Source organism: Jaculus jaculus, chromosome 2, assembly GCF_020740685.1.
Source record: "Jaculus jaculus isolate mJacJac1 chromosome 2, mJacJac1.mat.Y.cur, whole genome shotgun sequence".
Lineage (NCBI taxonomy): Eukaryota > Metazoa > Chordata > Mammalia > Rodentia > Dipodidae > Jaculus > Jaculus jaculus.
The window spans coordinates 180422802-180443688 of NC_059103.1; the positions used below are offsets into that span (position 1 = coordinate 180422802).

The following is a 20887-nucleotide window of genomic DNA, read 5'->3' on the forward strand; positions in this document are numbered from 1 at the left end:
GGTGAATTTCTGTTCTTTAACTCAATGACAAGGTGACCCCAGGAAATTGTTTAACCTCACTGTGCCTGTTTCCATAAGCCATAAAGGAACAAAAGCACACCTACTGCATGGGACTGTGAGAATTTTACTAAGTGTGCAGAAGGATTCATCACCGTTATTGGTAGGCTGCCTGTCATTGTGTTTGATAAGTGAGCTGCTAAATAATTTCTCTAAGAATTCAGGTAATATGACTTAAAAAGTCAATGTGCCTTAAGCAAGGAAGTAATGAGTTTATGAAATGACTAAGCTGTAACACAAGTGTTAAGTTTGTTGCAGATTACCTGGCTTCTTTCAGCAATTGACAGAAATAGCCTTTTATGTTCACACATGGTGTAAAGTACTTTACCTGGACTCACGTCAGCCAGTGAGTAAGGTAAAATTAGTATCCCCAATTTACAGACAATATGAGAAGTGGGCAGGTAACTAGCTCGAGGTAAAATGTTAATGGTAATGCTGAGATGGGAAAATTCATGAACATAAGTGCTTTGAGATATGTCTTATACATTGAGAAAGGACATCTGCATGGAACTTGAAACATCGAGGACATTTCTATTTGCCTGTAAGTCTGTTTGCTCTTGTAAAGGGCAAGCCACAACCTCTGAGAGAGTGTTTGTAAACAATCTGCAGCCGGGGCTCCAACAAGACTTTCACTGCTTGCTCTGTATCCCCATCACAGAATGAACAAACCTCTGTGCAAACAGCCCCCAGCCCATACTACCACAGAGTGCTCTTAGCTAGCTCAGAACTCTTGGGGCTGTGCCATTCATCTGCTTCCAGCAAAGATAACAGGAATGGAACTGAACTCTCAGACAGAGAGTTCACACATTCCAAATCTACCTAAAACAAGCACTGTCGTTATCCAAACATCAAAGAGCTAGGGCTCTGCCTGGTGTGATCTGAGGCCCTGGTGGAAATAGAGATGCCTGACTTAAACTCCAATTCTGCTTATAAACAACTTGGTCACATTAGAGGAATCACCACATTGCCACAGACGGCCCAGATGATCCATTATGTGCACGGAAGTTGGAGAACTACTACCATATGAGGTCTTGTTTTCAGTGTATCAGTGCACACTGCTTCCAGCTCTTTGCACCTCGGCTGTTGATCCACCTGCTTCTTCCCATCCCGAGTGCTCACCTGAGGCCATCGCCTAGTCACCCACATTTCCAGGAACAGCCTTACACTGTGCTCAGCTGATGGGTGTGGCCCTGGATACTTAGTCTTTCACACTGCCCCAGAGCATACATCTCCTTAATGGATTCCCCTGATTGGAACCTTTCAATGGCGCCTGTGTCCTTAAAACACACGATCTACCAGCCTCTTGATGCCCAGTTTCCATATATGGTGTGCCCTCTAATCAAGGTTATTTTCGTCCTCTCTTGACCTGGCTAAACTACCTGTTCTTCAGGATTAGTTTAGCCTTGACCTTCTCTTCCTTCAGGAAGAGCATGTGGGGTCCTCTGCTATGTTCTCACCTCACACAGAATTTGACAAGCATTCATAGCATCAGAACCATTGCACTGTGACTGTGTATTTGCTTTAGTACATTTCCTGGTGGCTAGTCCATCGCTTGACCCAGTGAATTGATGAGGTTACCCATAGAAGGTGCTGCGGCCTTCAAAGACCTCATAGCATTTAGGTAACTTCACTCCTGGGATTCAGTGATATCTTCAGGAAGGGGGTCTTCATTTAATTACCATCTTTTTCCTATATTCTCTTCAGGTGGAGTTGACAAGATTCATGTTATTTAAAACAAATAAAGACAAAAAAAAGTCCCTTCACTCCTACATACATCCATATGCCTAGTTCTCTTAAAACTCAAATTTGTAGCCCAAATCACTAGGATGTGACTGGGAAGATCTCACTCTTATCTGTCACTGCATTCCCAGAGCCAAACATGGTGGTTGGGATACAACACACTCACAGGAACATTTTAGGAGTGAGGGGAGAAAAGTACTGAAAAGTTTATATATCTTACTAGGGAAATAATGAAGCTAGTTCCCGTTAAATTATAAAGAAAGAGATGTAGCAGGTTGGAACTCAACAACAAAATTATGGAGGTTACAGGGGAAAAAATAAATTCTGAAAATCACACACTGTTGAGTTTAGTGTTGATCACCAGCAAATTGTAGAAAAAGTCCGTTAATAAGGTAAGGAGCCAGCAGTTCACTGAGAGCCAGATATGAAATACTTCTCATATCCTTTTCTGACAAGGTTGTGATTGCCATATAAATCACATATCTAGAATCCAGTAGTCATTTAATACTAACACTTAGGATGCTCTGACGAACAGGGCTGACATGTGTTCATTGGGTGATAGCACAGTTCAGTGCCCAGGCGAGGCTGACTAATGGACTGGCCATCAACCTCGAGGGAAATCTCTAGCAACATGTCACCTGACTCTCTCCTTGTCCTTATTCCATTTAACATGCTTAATTAATGACAAGAACGGAACTGGGGAAGTGCTGACAGAAGACTGCAGATGACACACGCCTTGAAGGGATAACAAACAGCAGAATGACAAAACCAGATAATAATTTTACTAGCCACTGTGTCCTCAGAACCTCCTGTTGAAAAACTCTAACCTCGTGGTTTCCTTTGATCCTTCTGCCCATAAACACATAAGGTAAGGAGGAGGAGACTTCAGATTGTGGGAGGGTTACTTGCTCCAAGTCACAGCGATAGCAAACAGAGCTGACCTGTTTGATTTGGAGTGTGCTCTCTCCTTTGCCCTCTGCATGGGACCTTATGATCACAATTAACAAAGGTCTAACATTTGGAACCCAGGGTGATGACATTCAAGTCAGGCCATTTCAAGTGTGTTCTGGCTCTTGCACAAGTTGAGGCTCTGCATGGGGCATGGCATAGGAAAACAGTTTCAGTCCTTGGGATTTCTTGGGGCAGCTGAACACACTGTCAAAAGAGGCCACTTGGAAATCAGAAAGGAAGGCACATTCTTGGTGACTGGCGGGAAGAAGGCATAGGGCTTTATCATGAGGGCAGATAGATGTCACTTGAGATGACCTTGGACAGAGTGGAATGAAGAGAGGCAGCTGAGCTCAGGTGACAGAGAGCATCAACTAAAACATGTAGCGGGGAGGGCACGGAGCAGGGGTATGGGGTATCAGTCCCTTGTCAGCATGGAGTACCACGATCAGATGAGCAAGCAGAAGCTAAATAAAGGAGGGTTGTAGCAAGAGATAAAAGTTGTGAATGTGATTCTACAGTCAGTAGGGACACAGGCCACACTGAGGGCAAGACGGAGCCAGGGCAAGCTGTGAATGGACTGGTGACAGGAAATGAGTGGCGCTTCATGGAGACATGCGACAGCAGGACGGTACCGAGAGGCTGGGCAGAAATTCAGGTGACTGTCGACAGTTAGATGGGTCACGTGCTAGAGCGGAAACGGAAGAGTATGGAGTTTCTTCCCACAAAGTTTATAGTCTCAGAAAATGAGTTTTACGCTTTCAAAATCACATAAAACTCCAGGTGAATGAAAGATTTCAAATAGAAAATGCATAAAGTAAACAGTAAGAATAATTTTTCTTACACTAATACTTGGTGTAGTGCTCCTTGCCATGGAACAGAACAATCAAAGGAAGATATTTTATGTTCCACCCAATTAAAGAGCAGAAAAGCCAACAAAATAGGACTTATCTTAACTAAACAAATGAACAAATTGTTTGGCACATTGCCTACGGAATTTGTTTTAAAATATTGAATAATCCAACCTAAATGGACTGAGATACTCCAAGACCAGTGATGGGTTTACCGCTGTGTGTTGTTTAATGCAAAAACTTTTGCAAGCACATTCTAATAACATTAAATAAATAAGCTGGGTAAAGTCTGTCATTGATGCACAATGTGGGAACAACCGAATATGGAGAAATGGAAATCCTCCGAAGGGTTACCTGAATTATGGCATGTGTTCACGGAAGAGGGGAGAAGGGACAATGAGGTCATAAGGAAATGTTTCCAGGGAGGGCCTGGCCTCCAACTGACAGGTGTCTGGATCATGGGCTGGGCTCAGAAGAAAGCAACAGCAAGGCAGGTGAAGTGGTTCCTGTGCTCTTGCCCTGTGACACTTATTCCAGGCGCTTGTCACTGTGCCAAAGATGACACAGGCTCTGAGAGGACAACAAATACAATGGATGATGGGAAGTAACATAACTAGCCTCTGTCCTCAGTGGCTTCCTGGTTAAGAAGGCTACACTTGCCATTTCCTTTCTTCCTTCCTTCCCAAGGGGAAACATGAGGAAACTGCAGCTCTAAGGAGTGACAAGGGCAGCGTCTCCCTGGGAAGGGACCTGCGCCTGCAACACTGCGTGCATTTCAATTGTCCCTCTGGGACCGGACGTGGGTCATCATGGGAGGGGGTGCTCCACCTCCAGCGACAAGCTGCAGCATGGCACCTCACTTCACTGGGCCACAGCTGTAGGTCATCCCAACTGTTAAACTTTTGAGAGACACTGGCTTCCGGGTGTCCACATTTACCTAGGTTTTCTCCCAAAGAGCTCTCTACTTATTTCAAGATGGATTCTAGCACTTAAAAAGATCTGCCCACTGATTTCCCCACATACCCATAGACTCTTTTCATGAAACCTTCTTCAGAATCTCGCCCTGGGTGAAATCTGGCACAGAGCACATGTTCCCAGGCCAAGCCTTTGGCTGGCCCACCTCCTCTGCCCTCACCCCCTTGTGCAAATTAACTTTTAAATTCAAGTGTACTCAATGTTCTCTGTTCCTTCTATTCCTTCCCTCCCCACCTCACAATACTCTATGAAAATTTAAAAGGGGACAGTAAAGTTCAGCAGTGCCTTGCAAACAAAGGCCACTGGGGAACACTGTCAAGATGGTGTAAATATGAGCAGACTTGGGGAAGGCTTCTGTGAAAACACCCTAAGCAATTAGATATGCTGGGAATTATTTTTGTATGCTACATTTACAAGCTTCCTAAGGATACAAAACTAACAGGGCTGCAAAGAACCAACCAGACTAAATTTGGATCTCACTGTTCCTTTTCCATACAGAAGCACAGAAAACTCTTCCACATCCATTCATTTACCTATCAAGTTCCAGTGTAGCATAGCCAGGCATGGTGGCACACACCTTTAATTCCAGCACTCAGAAAGCAGAGGTAGGAGGATCGCCATGAGTTCGAGGCCACCCTGAGACTACACAGTGAATTCCAGGTCAGCCTGGACTAGAGTGAAACCCTACCTCAAAAAAACAAAAACAAAACAAAACAAAACAGAACAAAACAAAACAAAATTCCCTTGTAATAGGAAAAGGAAGAAGACACAGGAGATCAAGTCCTGGAGACCTAAAATTTAAAAGGTCTTAGGACCACTCCCCAAGGCTATGGGATCTGCAAATAATTGTTGGGAGCTGGGCTCTGACAGTGTTGTGCTGTGTAGCAGTTTTCTCTGAGTGGAAACATTCCTTCCTGGGGAAAGGACAGAGATGTAGGAGGTCAGCAAGTGTGGGAAAAAGGTTGTAAGACAAGCCCCCCCCCCCCCAACAGTGTCATATAAAGGTTAAACAGCTGCTTGGGTGGAGACACCGCAACTGGCCCAGAAGCTTGCAAGTCTTGTAATGAGCTCCAGAGATGCACCTTTTGTGAGTTGTTATCCATACTGGGGTGGGCTTTCTGGAGACACAGCTGCCTTTGAGTCATCTATGCTCTGAGAAGCAACCCCTCACTCTGCTCTGTCAATAACCCCAATAAACTCACTGGTTCACCACAACTTGGGTCAATGTAATTGTGCTTTGGTCTGGTGTCTGTGCCCTATCTGGGTGAATAGACATGTGCTTTTGTCTCCCCAGGAAAAAAAAAAAAAAGTTTTGGGTCTTTCTCTTCTCTTCCTTTGACCTGTGACCTGGCCTCAACATCCATGTGAGTCTGTCCCTCCTGGGAAGGGGAGACTATTTATCTTGAGTTGAATATTTTTCTTGTTGTCTTTTGTGCCATGCTTTGGCATACCCCCTCACTTTGATTATATGTAAGATTTATCTTTGATCTCTGAGTCCTTCCTTATTTCTTAATCATCGTTGTTACTTGAAAGGCTTTCTGTGTTCCATTTCCCACATGTGTGTGGAACTGCCCCAGCCTTTTCCTTGTTTATTTATTTATTTATCTATTTATTTATTTTGTTTTTTCGAGGTAGGGTCTCACACTAGTCCAGGCTGACCTGGAATTCACTCTGTCGTCTCAGGGTGGCCTTGAACTCACAGCGACCCTACTACCTCTGCCTCCCGAGTGCTGGGATTAAAGGCGTGCGCCACCATGCCCAGCATCCCAGCATTTTCCTAGATACCAATTTCCCCTAAATAAACCTCATGAATTATGATTTTTTTTCTCAAATAAACTCAACTATTCAGTTAAAAAAAGTGTTGGTGACAACAATGCATTGTATTCATGAAGGGGAATGCAAAGGCAGAGAAAAAAAAAAGAAAAAAAAAAAGAAAGTCCCCAAGACTTTCAAGTTATATTCTTGTGCTCATCGTGTCTTTTTAGGAACACATGACTAAGGTGGTCAAATTAATTTAAGAACAAGGACATAATAAAACATATTTCAATATGAGGTTCAGGGGCTACTCCTGGCTAGGAGGCAGTGAATAAAATGTGGGAAGAATATACACACAGTTTCAATGGTGGCAATTTTTCAAGGAAGTTTCATCATAACTATATTTATGGACCTTTATTGATAAATATATGAGCACACAATAATTTGGTCATGATCCCATCAGGTTCATTATTATGTCACCTAGCTTTTGCAGATACTACATTATGCACAGATTATATGTAATATATAAAAGAAAGATGGGAACAAGCAAAAATGAATTTCAAGCAAAATGCAAAAAATGATTAAAAGAATTAGGGAGAGAGAAGGAAGGGAAAGGAAAAGAAAAGGGAAAGGAAATGGTAAGAACAGTCCTTGTACTAGAGAAGTTCACATCTTAATGAAAAGCTAAATGCATGTTAAGCATCACACAGTGGCCATAATAAGATTTCTCACAATAACCTTTTGAGGATGTCCATAGTGTCTTAGAGAACAGTGATGGCAATGAAGTTGGGTGTAGTTCTATTGAATGGTGGCTAAGAATAATAAGAAAAGTAAGGGTAAAATGCTAAATTATAGAATCCTGGCAAACTTCAAGGCACAGGCAAAAACTGCCTTTGCAATCTGGCTTCTTTGGGCTTGACAGCCTAGGAGACATGGTGGGATCTATACATCCCAACCATTGTCCTATTTGAACAAACTGCTGAACCTCTGGCTGGGATCTCTCAGTCTTCCACTACTCTGAGGGAAAAAGCATTGGATATCAGGCTGTAACCCAGTATCAGGCTCAGGCCTAGCCTCTGTTACTAAGAACAGTCAGGCCCGCTCCTCGTCTCAGGCAGAGATCAGATCTTCTTGGCAGAGTCCTCAGCACTGCCTATCTCGGCCTGGAGGTGAGTATAAAAAAACCAGACTCTGGAAGATCCAGTTTCTGTGAACAATGTCACAGCTATGTAAGCCAGGGGAACCCCTCTATCTGAATGGCCACAAAGGCTTCCTACTGAAAAAGCACTCAGTGCGACCTAACTGTTAACTGACACTGAACTCCCAGCAAAAGGATAGGACACGTCCGAGACGGTGGTGCACCCCTTTAATCCCAGCGCTTGGGAGGCAGAGGTAAGAGAATCACAATGAGTTTGAGGCCACCTTGAGACTACAGAGTGAATTCTAGGTCAGCCTGGGCTAGAGTGAGACCCTACCTCAAAATAAATAAATAAATAAATAAATAAATAAAGAAAGAAAGAAAGAAAGAAAGAAAGAAAGAAAGAAAGAAAAGAAAAGAAAAGAAAAGAAAAGAAAAGAAAAGAAAAGAAAAGAAAAGAAAGAAAGAGGGAGAGAAAGAGGGAGAGAGAAAGAAAGGCTATGAAGGTTCAAGGACCTGACACAGACTGTGACATACTGCCCCACAGCATGTGTATCACAAACAACAACAGTGGAAAAGCAAGGGGGACATTATTTTGATCACAAATGAGTAGAATATAAGTAAATACTGTCATGTTAGCAGAGATGTTGCTAAGCCTTCAGCTCTCACCTTGAAACAGAAAAGAAGGCTTAAGCTCCTGAGATCACCATTGCACATGAAATCATGCTCCACGGTAGCTAACAGCGCGTGTGGGTCCACACTCATTGCAAGCGCCTATCCTCTAGAGGCCTCGTTTCTAAATGCATCCCACAAATGTGCCTCCTGCTCTCATTTAAGTGAGTGAGCTGATATAGCACTGTGGAACATGCTTCTTTCCAGGGCAAACAGATGGAAAGAAGAGAACATACCAGAAAGAAGCAGAAAAAGAAAATGGCATTAAAATAAAAAGAAAGCAGCAAAGTGTAATCTAGGTCAAGTCAGTGTGATTTAAACCTGGCACCAGCAGCTCTGGGCGTATGGCTCTGCAACGTTCTCTCCCTCACTCTCTCTCCCCTTCTCTCCCAACTTGGCTCAGTTGTCACACAGGATTAGCACAAAAGGAAAAAAAAAAAAAATCTCGCCATGGGGCCTATTTTTATACAGCTTAATCAATCATTTCCCATCTCTTCCTCTCCCATCGTCTCCTGATCTTTCAACTTAATGAAATTACTCTTTCTTCAAACGATGTCATTGACTGAATTCTGAACGGAAATCCTTTCAGGAAAAGAAGGGAGCTTAAAACTTAAAACTTGGATTTTAATCATCATATTTCTTATTCAGGCCATAAATTTGAACTTGAACTGTGGTTTGGCCTCACTGCTTTTACATACTTGTCACTGTGACAGCCTGTGTATCTGCTCTGTAAGTGACAACCAAATTAACTGGCAAGTATTCCTTTATATATGTGCGGCCATTTAACAGAACACAAAGCCATAAGTTTAAAGACAAGACAAAGTATAAATATTTCATTTTTGGTGAGCTCATTTACATGTCCATGAATCCCATGACTCCATTCAAAATGCCAAGCACATGTAATTCTTGATATTTAATAAAATTTAACAGGCTACACAAAAAAATCAAATGGAAGAATGCTTCAAGCTGTTATCTAAAACTCCCTGAGTCCCTGTGCATTATCAAAATGCCTCTTCTGCTTTTGCTGACGGTAATCATGATGTCACTGCAGCCAGTGTTTACTGGGTGCTGTGTGACATCACATTTTCAGGTCGTCTAAGCTGATGGGCAGTCATCACCTGTTCTGTATATCTGCATTACATCATCTGCATGATGTTAGAAGATGCAGGCATTCTGCGGTACCAAAATTCACACTGCTCCTTTTCAGAAGCAGACAGGAAAGAGAATGTACCAGACACACTACGAACAAGATAGGAAGCTATATACTACTAATTAGGGGACAGTGTCGTTGACATCGATTCCAGGTTCCTCAAATCACAATCTCTACAGTACTTAGCCTGCACCCACATTTATGCATTGCTCCATCATCAGATGGAGACCACATTTATGCAACATTACAGCAATGAACTTAATGTTGGAACAGAATAGTCATGACAACATTCATGCTCTAAAAGGGAAACCTTTTCACCATCTGGGACAATGCCCACTACCATGGCTAGCTGTTGGAAAAGATGACACCAAACACGGTGACCTTTTCTTGAACAGCCATGACTTACAGAAAATAAAAATTTATAATTTAGCATTGCTCTGTGCCCACACCCTAGCTCATGACTAAAAATCAATCTCATATACCTCATGGTCCAATTTTGCTTTCCATGCGGAGGTGCCACTACAGACAATCTACAAATCTGAAAACTAAGATTTGATATGGTTTAAAGATTATCAAGGTAGAGTTGGAGTGACCATATGTATAATCATTCTTGTGTTGATACTAATTAATTTTAACACCACAGGCATTCATCATGTGCCCAGCAGATGAGAAGTGCATTAACATGACTCATGTACTTTACAACAGTGGAATCCCAGCCCTTATGCTTTTAGAATGTAAAGGGGAAGTGTGTTAGAATGAATTGGTTCATGCTAATAAGACGCTTCCATATCTGAATCCTGTAGACATGAGCAGTTTCAGAATTTCTACTGGATGTCGTAAGGAAAAAAGTAAAGTAAAACAGGTCAGACAGATGTGCCCTGAATAATACTCATGGTGAACTGGCAGATATGGGGACTCCTTTGGCTACTCACATGAGCAGGCTCTCTCTTGACAATAAATGCATCGCGTCTCACCCTACACGGAGGCCTCCTGCACACGGAGTGCAGTGCCAATTAGCATTAATCGTGGCTGTGCTTGTCTATTCCCCCAGCTCTCCACTGGTAGAGTCCACACCCGCTATTTATAAACATAGCATGCAATACTCAAGGTGAGAACAACATTTTTAAAATATAATAATCTATATTTATTTTTTAAATTTATTTTTTCATCAAATTACATAAGCAGACTCATAAATAACCAGGTTATTTTAAAACAAGATACGTGTATAATTTCAGAAACTTGAGAAAGTGATCCTGAATCTAGAATATCCAAATGGCCTGCATGAACAGAGTTGAAACTTGGTTTCACTATACCTTGTTAGCCTACGACAGTTAACTTCACACACACATACACATTCGCAAACACACACACACACACACACACACACACACACACACACACACACACCTCTGTGATACAACACAATAATTTACTTACTGTGACTAATATTACTTACTTAGAAAGTAAGCTACATAGACTTTCATGGCAAACACTGCCTCTGCAAACAGCCTCCCACCGCAGGCTGTGGTATGTTGATTGCAGAAATACAGTGTGTGCAGCTCATCTCTCAGTAGAATACAGTCTCAGAGTGAGGTATCCATGGAGATGGAGCCTCCTGCATGTGCAGGGCAAAGAAGTTACTCTGCTGGGCACCATAGCAACAGGAGGCAGAGGGAGAGCCAGCCTATCAGGGAAGAGCACAGGCCCTTCTCCCTGGTGACTGCAGTGTTTCAAATGAAACCATCGCCCTCATGAATGGACACAAAGCATTTGCAGAAATACCAAGTTGTCAAATGGAAATAAATGCCCACACCAACTGTCAAGGCTAATTCTCTGACAATAGTGGAATAAAAACAGATTTTGGTTATAATGCCCCAATAAGCAAGCAAGAAATGACATCAGACTCCCACGTCTCCCTAAATTTAACAGCAAGCATGTGACATTTTGAGAAAAACACCCAAGTACTTCATGAATTAAGGCTACTTAAATATTCAAGGCACTTCGCACTGCTGTCTGGAAGAGAGGAATAGGGGAGCCCTATTGTTCTGAGGAGAAAAACTGGAATCTTGAGTTACTGGGACAACTGAAGGAATATTTCTTCCAAACAGGAACTTTCTACAAGCAAACACATTTTGTAAAACTTCCCCCACAGCCCTCTATAATATCAGAGTAATTCTTACTAATAAAGCGCCATGGCCAGCTGGGATGGTGAGTGGATATTCACATACATGAAAGATTGTGCAATTTGAAAACTCTCCTGATTTTATAATCATAATGAAAATAATCATCTGTTGAGCATATTGCTATTTGCCACACAAATATTGCCACTATAATCTCTCCCTTACATGCTGACAGTGGTGTTGGCAAAGACAGAGGCTGTACATGTTAACCTCAGAGCTTAGGTGACAAGTGTACTCTTTTCTAGTTTTCATGACATTTGTCCTTTGGCATGTGTATACAACATAGTGGTGTGCACGCTCATGCACACATGTGAGGCCTGAGGTCAGCACTGGGTGTCATCCTGTCACTCTCCCACTTAATATATACTTCTTTCAGAGAGCGGGGGTTTGAGGCAGGGTCTCGCTCTGGCTCAGGCTGACCTGGAATTCACTATGTAGTCTCAGGGTGGCCTCGAGCTCACCGTAATCCTTCTACCTCTGCCTTCCAAGTGCCGGGATTAAAGCATGCACCCGCACACCTGGCGTTACCTTAGTATTTTTGAGACAGGGTCTCTCAGTGAAGCTAGAGCCCTGGATTTGTTTAGACGAGCTAGCTAAGAAGCCCTAGAAGTTCTTCCTCTGCCTCCCCCATGTGGGGATACAGGTGTTACCATACCCAGCTTTTACATGAGCTCTGGAGATCTGAACATGGGTCCTTATGCTTCTGCAGCAGCAACCACTGGACCTGCCAGCCACCTCTCCAGCCCAAGCCCCACATCTTTTATGAACCTTGTAGCCGTGTAAAAGCTAAGTATTATTTCTGCACAAAGAAGCGAAAAGAAAGCACTATATTATACTATTCTTTGCACAACTCTTCCCCCACCTGCTCTGCAGGTGGTCTTGCCCACTCCACCTCAATGTCTAAAAATAAGGCGATTTCTACTTCTCCTGAAATTACCTCTCATGAAGGGGAACTCTCTTTCTATTGGAGCCTTCCCAGTCCCTCTTATTGTAGGGCTCTCTCATAATTACGCTCTTTGGGAAAAAGTGCCGTTTGAAAAAGGACACATCTGTCTTGCGTATCTGAAGTGGCCTGAGTCTGTGCTGGCTCCGACTGCCTTTAGAGGTCAACTGATGGGGTGGTTTAAAATGAAAGGGATAGAGATATTCTTTAATGTATTTTCTAGTTATTGCTAAGGCACAACACCTCCAGTATATTTTTTTAAGTTTAAATTTAAACCAGGCATGAAGGCACACACCTTTAATCCCAGCACTGGGAAAGGAGGACTGCCATGAGTTCAAAGTCAGCCTGGATAAAGGGTGAGTTCTGGGTCAGCTGGGAATAGAGTGAGATCCTGCTTCAAAAAACAAAGGATTAAATTTAAATTATCTTTTTGCATGTGTGTACATAATCAGGCGTGTATAGAGTGTTCACACGTGTATACATAATTTGGAGTGTGTATATGTGGAGTGTTCATATGTGTGTACCTAATGTGGGGTATTTTTGTTTGTGTGGAGTGTTCTTGTGTATGTACCTAATATGGTATATGTGTGTGGAGTGTTAATGTGTGTATATAATGTGGTAGGTGTGTGGGGGGAGTGTTCACGAATGTATATGGAGTGTTCACATATGTACACATAATGTGGTGTGTGTGTGTGTGGAGTGTTCACATGTGTGTACATAATGTGGTGTGTGGCCCAGCATGGTGGCACATGTGTTTAATCCCATCCCTTGGGAGGCAGAGATAGGCCAATAGCTGTGAATTTGAGACAACCCTGAGACTACATAGTGAATTTCAAGTGAGCCTGGGCGAGAGTGAGACTCTACCTTGGAAAAACCAACAAAAAGACATAATGTGGTACATATGAGTGTTGTGTGCATGTGTGTGTGTGTCTGGAGTGTTCACTTCTGTGTATATAACATGATATGTGTGTGGAGTGTTCAAGTGCTTGTACATGATGCAGTGTGTGTATGTTCACGTGTGTGTATCTGTGTACATAATATGGTGTGTGTGGAGTATTCGCATGCATGTGCCCATGGGGCACCCTGTGCACTAGCCTGTGGTGGCCTGAGTGGAGTCTCGGGTGTCCTGCTCCATTGCTCTCCCACCCGTTCTTACTTGATTAGGAATCTCTCACAGATTCCTTAGGTTGCCTTGTTTTGCTCTTCTTGCAAGTTCACAATGATCACATCTCTGCTCCCCACAGGACTGGGGTTGGCAGGTGTGTGTGTGGCTTTGACCTGGGGATTGAACTGGAGCAGTCTCTTGGACCTCCTCAAGCCCTCTACCTGCACAGGAAGTACTCTTGGTCTCTGCTCCATCCCTTCAGCCCACCTCCAGGATTGCATGGATCACACTGAGTGGCAGTGCAGTCAGTGGTTAAGTGGCAGAGGTCACGGGGCTCTCTAGCGCTAGCTATCTGAACTCAGCCACCACAGAATAACAGAAAGCCAGCTGTCCTTCCACTGTCTGGAAGGAGCACTGTGACAGCCCACCGGTACTCAATGATGTCTGCCTCCATTCTCCCCCTTTCTGTGATAACAGGCATCATTTGACTATGGCGCCCTGGGATATAATTGGAAATGACATGTGGCACTTCTTCTTCTTGACCTTAAGATGACTGAGTACTCCCTAGTCCCTCATCTCTTTGCTCTTGGCCTGGCAGATGACAGCAATCCGTCCCCGTAAGAGGAAGACGACTGTCAGAGGAGTACATAAGCTGGGAGCGCCCACATATCCACATGCTCCTTGGCAAGACAGAGAGACAGAGAGAGACCAAGACAAATCACCCTAGTCTTAGCCTGTGTGTTTTGGAGCCAGCAATAACCCTTCCCTTCATAATACATGTAGGCTTTAAAAATGACAGTCAATGAGACATGGATTCAAAACTGCCCTATCTCAAAGAAATTGAGTTTGAAGGGAGGATTATTTGCTGTGGAAAAGTCTGATGAACAAGATGCAGCTCTAGTGATTAAAAAAAAAAAAAAGATTAAAACAAGAAGTAAAAAGCAGTGCATCTAGGCTATAAGACAGTATACATGTATTTGACTAAAATAATAAATTCAAAGTCATTGGCTTTTGTAACTGCATACATATATCTGAAAGCTCACAGGCATTGACAAGTAAGATAAACGCTCTCACTGGTAAAATGGAAAGCCTCATATTCACTCACATCTGGGCACCCCTGTACTTGTCTCAATCCCTTCTGCTTCCAGCAGAGCAGGAGCAGTAAGCGCTTCTCCACTACGAGGGGAAGAAAAAGGCCTCCAAAAGCATGGCATGATCTGAACTTCATAACCTGCTTCCAGTTTCAGTTGTTGATAATCCAAGCTTCACGGAGTTGCAACTCATCAATCAAATCACCCCTCTTCCCCTGGAGCCCTGTGATGGCCTCCCGTCACTCTGATAATGCGGACCTCATCTGCTATGCTCTTCTTCACTCCCCACCCTGTCTACCAGCAGGGTCCTCCAGACCCTCCCCAAGCACAAACGCCATATCCACAAGATAGCCCCTACCTCCCCAGCGCCTCTCTATACCGTTGCCTTCTTTCATTTATTGCCATTTGCATTTATCTTGTATGCTTATACATGACACATGGCCATGTGAATAAAAGATTCTATGAGAATAGACATCATGTCTGTTTTTGTTCTTCCATCTTTAATACCAACTACAATGGCATCAGCACATTGAGAGTGCTTCATAGACTTGTTGAATGAATGTATGAAGTCAGACTTAGGTCTAGTAAAAACCTGTTCTCTCTCTGTATGTTCAGCTACATGTGGGAGTACATGTGAGTTATACTGTAGTCACTCCCTGACTTATTCTTTGAGACAGAGTCTCTTGCTGAACTTAGAGCTCACCAGCTCAGCTACAGCAGCTAGCCGGTGAGTGCAGGGATCCCCTGTCTCTCCTCCTCCCACGGCTGGCATCCCAGCCGTGCCTGCCACAAGTGGCATTTTACACGGGTGCTTGGGATCAGAACTCAGGTCCTTCTGCTTGCACAGCAAGCACTTTACTCACCCATCCACCTCCCTAGCCTGCAGAAACCTTTTTTTTAATTACATGGTAAAATGGGGGTCCTCTTCCCTTTAGACCCTTACATGGAAATGCTGTAAACATTCTATTCTGTGCATCTTAGCATTCAGGTACATAGTGACTGCGTTCTCAGACCTGAACCCTGGTCTGTGTTTGTGCATCTTACTGATTCAGTTGGCTGTTCTCAGATCCAGACAAGGTTTCTTCAGTAAGTGCTTCTTCATTATGAGGGCAATTTTCAGCCCAATTGAAGCACATATCTGCCTGACTCACATCTCTTGGTTTCCAAGTTTGTAGATGACAGAGGGACGTTTCCACATTTACTTCTGTCATGTGTAGGGCTGATAAGCACACTCAGTGGTGGGTGTGTGGTCTACTAGAGCTTGGCTAAGTGTAAGAGGCCTATCCTGGTCCCCCAACATGGCAGAGTACTTAGTGACCATCTGGCAGATTCCCCAACTCAGTGATAAGAATGCTGCACAGGGGATAAATCCTAGGAGACTACATTTGGAGAGTAGTTACCTTTGGAAGACGATTACAATTCACTGATTGTTAAGGAACATCCATGAAGGTCCATTTGGCACCATTACACTGATTGAGCATGTCATCAAAATAGCACAGATGGGAGGCAGCCATGAGAGTCAAACATAAACCAGCCACAAGGATAAACACTTCTATCTGCTCATTACACACATGCTTTATGTTGCTGTTTTTGGTCTCTGTTGGGGTGGTCTGCCAGACAGGTCACCACCAAGCTTGTCTGCTAAACCACGTGTGAACATTCTTTTTCTCAGGGTGGAAATTTCAGAGACCCATTCTAATATGAATGCAAAGCCTGTCTTTCATAAAGCCTACTGACCTTTATTTAAGCAAGCTTCACAGGCACAATGCATTGGGTTCTATCCCAGACTCCACACACTAAGTAAACAAATAAATAAATAAGCATTGAAGATATGCAGGGCAGCACATAAAATATTTTAACCAACAGAGAAAGGATTAGTTCATAATTCAATGGAAATAACTGAGGACTTTCACACTCCTTTGATGTTCTCATCCTGTCCTCCTGGCTGACACTAAAACAGCTGTACGTTTTCTGTACACTACTGCAGTGACGTGGAAGCCCACTGGCTGTGTTATCATCAGGTGCCAATATAATCTACCCATGGACAATGTCGGTAATGCATAAGAATCGTTATGAGGTTTTTTTTCTTTTTTTTTTTTTCTGCTTTTCTGAGGTAGAGTCTTGCTCTAGCTCTGTCTGACCTGGAATTCACTATGTAGTCTCAGGGTGGCCTTGAACTCACAGCAATCCTCCTACCTCATTATGAATCTTTAAGACTTTATAAACAGTCAAGAAAAATAACTCTCTGTCCTACTCCCTGACTACAATTGAATGATTTCTTTAGAGGGGGACCTTACAACTATTGCAGGGGTTAAGAGTTAGTAGCATGGCTACCCTAAAATCAATTTGTAAGCTTTGTGACGTTGTATGCGTTACTAAACTGCTCTATGCATCATTGTCCCTATATGTAAAGTGCAGGAGAATGGCATCTATTTTCCTCTGAGGGTAGAATTAAATGAATTAAGTTCTTGGATTTTTCACTGATAGTGTCAAAAACTATTAGCTTAAATGTTAACCATAGTTCAAAACATTATTTGATCCCACAATTATATTAGATAGAACCTTCCAAATGCTTTCATATATTGATTTTAGTGTCAGAAACACATTGCAGAGATATGTAAGGCCAGTCTTGGCTGCTGGAAGGCATGCTTATAGCTAATGAATTGTTAGAAAAATGAGGCCTAGACAAAGAATGTACGAAGTGCCCATAATCAAAAACTTGCCTTTCAGCACTAAAAGGAAGAATCCTATACTCTACACAATGTTTTGTAAATGCTTAAAACATTTTCTGCCTTTCTATACATCATTTTCTGCCAATTCAACCATCGTGATGACTGTCGGATTTCACACCAAAGACCACACGCATCATGCTGCAAAGCATCAAAAGTCTGAAGCACCTGAGGAACCAAGAATGAGGTTTCCCATGATGGTCGCCCATGTGGATTTTCAGGTTCTCCTGTCCCCTTAGGAACTGTCAAGAAAACAGCTGTAAATTCATATTCCTATCTATGGCTTCTCATATCAAGTATCCTTCTCGTTGCATGTGAGCTGGGATGACATGAGTGTGTTAGAACAGTATTTTGAATAAATGTATGTTATGTGTGAGACTTTCACTTTTCTGTGGATAAAGTGCACAGGATGTGTGACCGCTTCATGAAATGCTGCAAAAGATTACTCTGGGGTAGTTTAGAGGCAACAGAATCCCAAGATGAATACACTGATGAAGATGAAATGTGGGAATTGTCCTTAGGCCTGTAGAGACAATCTAGGTCATTACACTTTACTACAGGTCAGAAATGTCAGAAGGATCTAGCCTTTCCTTATTTATGCCCCTTAGAATTTCCTTCCACTTCCTTCTGGGAACAGGGCCCTTCAGAGAAAATTAAGATGTCTGGGAAGATTGCCCTTATCCAAAAATCCTGACCCCAGACACTGGACATAGGGACTAGATTGGCTAAAATAGCTGCCTATCCATTGGGCTCATAAAAACTACGCCCTCAGAGTCTTGAAGTGGGCTTCTCAAATCACCCCCATATTCCGAATACCCCCATACTCCCTGAGCAAGAGCCCTGACTTACTTCCTTTTCTTACCTTCTGGGCTTCTAAATGTCTGCATTCCTCGTCTTTAAGCCCCATTCTCTCAAAGCTCTCCCTCCCAAAGCTGTAAGCTAAAAGAAAATCTTTCTGAACCTTATCCTTTGTTCTGTGGATTTCATTCTTTGAATTCATCAGACAAGAATACGGAGATACCCCCAAATTACTGGTGCATTGGCGTTTTGTATTAGTGCATCAGTGAGGAATCCTAGAATTCCTACATCAGCTGGATTCATAACATCTAATAAGGAATTGACCTATTTAATCTTTTCAAGGGCCTGTTTTCTAGATGTGGAGCATGAAAGTTTCAAAAGGACAGCAAGCACCCCCTGGATGGTGGTTATAAAGTGGGTGCAGCGGCTCATACTTGGAATCCTAGCACCAGACAGGCTGAGGCACAAGGAGACAGTTATAAGGCAGTGATAGAAAGATCTGAACCTATTGTGGTAGACTTGAGTCTAGTGGCCAAAAAAATGTCCCTACTGCTCCAGTGTGTGGCCATTGTGGGTTTTTTTTTTTTTTTTTGCCTCAAGAACAGTCAAGCTGACTAACCTGGAAGAAAGCATGTGGGTCTGGCCCTCCCATCTCCTTGCACTGCTGCAGACAGTTTGGTTGTTCTAAGAATGGTCTACTCCAGGTAACCTGCTAAACTGTTATTTCTCGGAACTGCCCTGGAAGTAGAAAGGGAGAAAGGGTACTCGCACTCGGGATGAGAAGGGAAACATCTGGGTTGAGGCTGGGAGGGAAAGGCTCTGTCTGTCACAGGAATTAGCACTGCTTAGTCACTAACCCACAGTGCCCTCTGAGTTTTCTAGAAAATGTCTACTGAGTGTGGGAAATTGTTTAATATTTCAAGTAAGCAATCCCTGGCCATTGTTGTGAGGTTATTATAGTTCAGCGGGGCCAGGTCTCCCATTTCCATGGCCTGGGTGGTGTCTGGTGACAAGGGAGTACTAATGTGGCTTGAATGCTAAGGAGATACTGTGACATCTTTCAAATGCAGATTTTAACATTTCAGTTTCTAAATGTGGGATTCTGCTCAATTATAGTGACTCTGACCATCTACTCTGTACTTATCTCCTTTGTGGCCTTGTCTTTTGGTGGTTTCCCTTTCATATTTCTTAATTATTTGTTTAAATTTTGTAGTTGTTCCCCCAGCTTTCCAACCAGCCTTGTGGACAAAAGGATTTAGAACTTCTCTTTGTAAAACAATGACAATGAATCTTTTGCTTCTGAGGGTAAAGATACTCTTCAAGTAATGAACCAGGCTTTAGAGAGGGCTCAGGAATATTTTAATGTAGCATTGCAGTAATCCAATTAGAAATTTAATTTCTGGGTAAAACCCATCTTGTCAGGAAACTCACTGCAAACTGCATGTAGGGGGAGACCTGGGGTAGGAGTGTAATCACCCTGGATTCCCCAAAAAGCTCCCCTTGGGAGAAAGGGCTTCACTGCTTTCCTTTTGATCTGTGCTATCACACAGATTTATCATGCAGTAAGCTGCCTTGAATTACCAACTCCCTCAAAACAGGGTCATGCACGCTGTCTCCCGTGGAGGCCCTCCTCACACTCACTTAATCCCTGTACAAAGAGCACATTCTATTTCCCATCGGAGCATTCCCTGGACACCTAGCTAATGCAGACACAATACTGGGCTGTGGAGACTCAGCCTTCTGTGATTTGCTGAATTGTGGATAAATGAAAAACATGAGAAAACATAAATCTCCTAGGCAAGTGGGCCGTAGGAATGTTTATTTTAGCTCCTAGTTGGCAGTTTCTAACTAAATCTTCATAGGTATGAAGTGCTGGAAGCCAAAATGACAGAAGGCTCACTGCTTCCTAGAAGTGTCCAGAAGGAGTTTCTGCCTGACAGGAAGGGGTTTCCTGCTGGGTGCAGCCCTGCTGGCCAGGCACAGGCTTGCTCAGCGCAGCTCACCTTTGCAAGCCCTTCCCTGCTCCCTGTGATATACTTCTCTTCTCTGTGCACATGTCACAGGCTCAGCGACCACTACTAGCTCTTTCTCTGGACCTTGGGGGCATTTTAATGACTCCTTTCTAGGTGAACAGCAGTATTCTAGAATCTAGAGCAATGCTCCTAAAATTAGCTGGAGGCTTTGGTTAGTTAAAGTGCCTCTGAGCATCTGTGTAAGAGCCACTAATTGCCTGCTATTTTAATAAGTTGGTACCATTTTTGATGGCTTGACTTATTTTTTAAAAATCTAGAGCATGCTTCCAGAGCTGAAGATAGCTTTGGCTAAGGGGAAAGGTTTTACCCTGGGAGCAGGACCTCACTGAGCTTTGCAGATTATGTCTGTGCACTTTATAAACGTCAGAGTCGTCCAAGGGCCTCACTTCCTGCATTTCCTCTCTTCCCATGCATGAAGTTGACAGGTTTAGTTTTGCCAGAGGTTGAGAGGACTACAGGTCACAGTGCAGCTTGTTCTCAAATACAAAGAGCTTACTGTACAGAATCAGGTTCTACTCAAGGCTTCATGGACTTTTTCAGTGATAATGTTGAGAATAGCAAGAAGGCTGTGACAAAATATTGGCTCTCCACCTTAACTATCTCAGTATCCCAAACTCTACAAAATAATTTTTTTGTTTCTACATTACCCTGTCTCAAGCATTCAGGTGTAACAGCACAAAACAGACAGAGACCAAACAAATAAATATAATAAAAAGATAGAT

At 43.0% G+C, this 20887-nt stretch overlaps 1 protein-coding gene across 3 annotated transcripts in view; it reads right to left on the reverse strand.

Moving 5' to 3' along the window:
• The window catches only part of Sybu (syntabulin), a 76816-nt gene that overhangs the window by 25020 nt on the left and 30909 nt on the right, over positions 1-20887 (reverse strand). The window contains exon 1 of one of the 3 annotated variants that reach the window (XM_045142641.1): positions 10743-10877. The exons of the other annotated variants lie outside the window; for them this stretch is intronic. Within the exon in view, the coding sequence (XP_044998576.1) occupies positions 10743-10770 (28 nt within the window). The 5' untranslated portion in view covers positions 10771-10877. Of the gene's footprint in view, positions 1-10742; positions 10878-20887 lie in introns of those variants that run through there. 3 annotated transcript variants of the gene reach the window in all.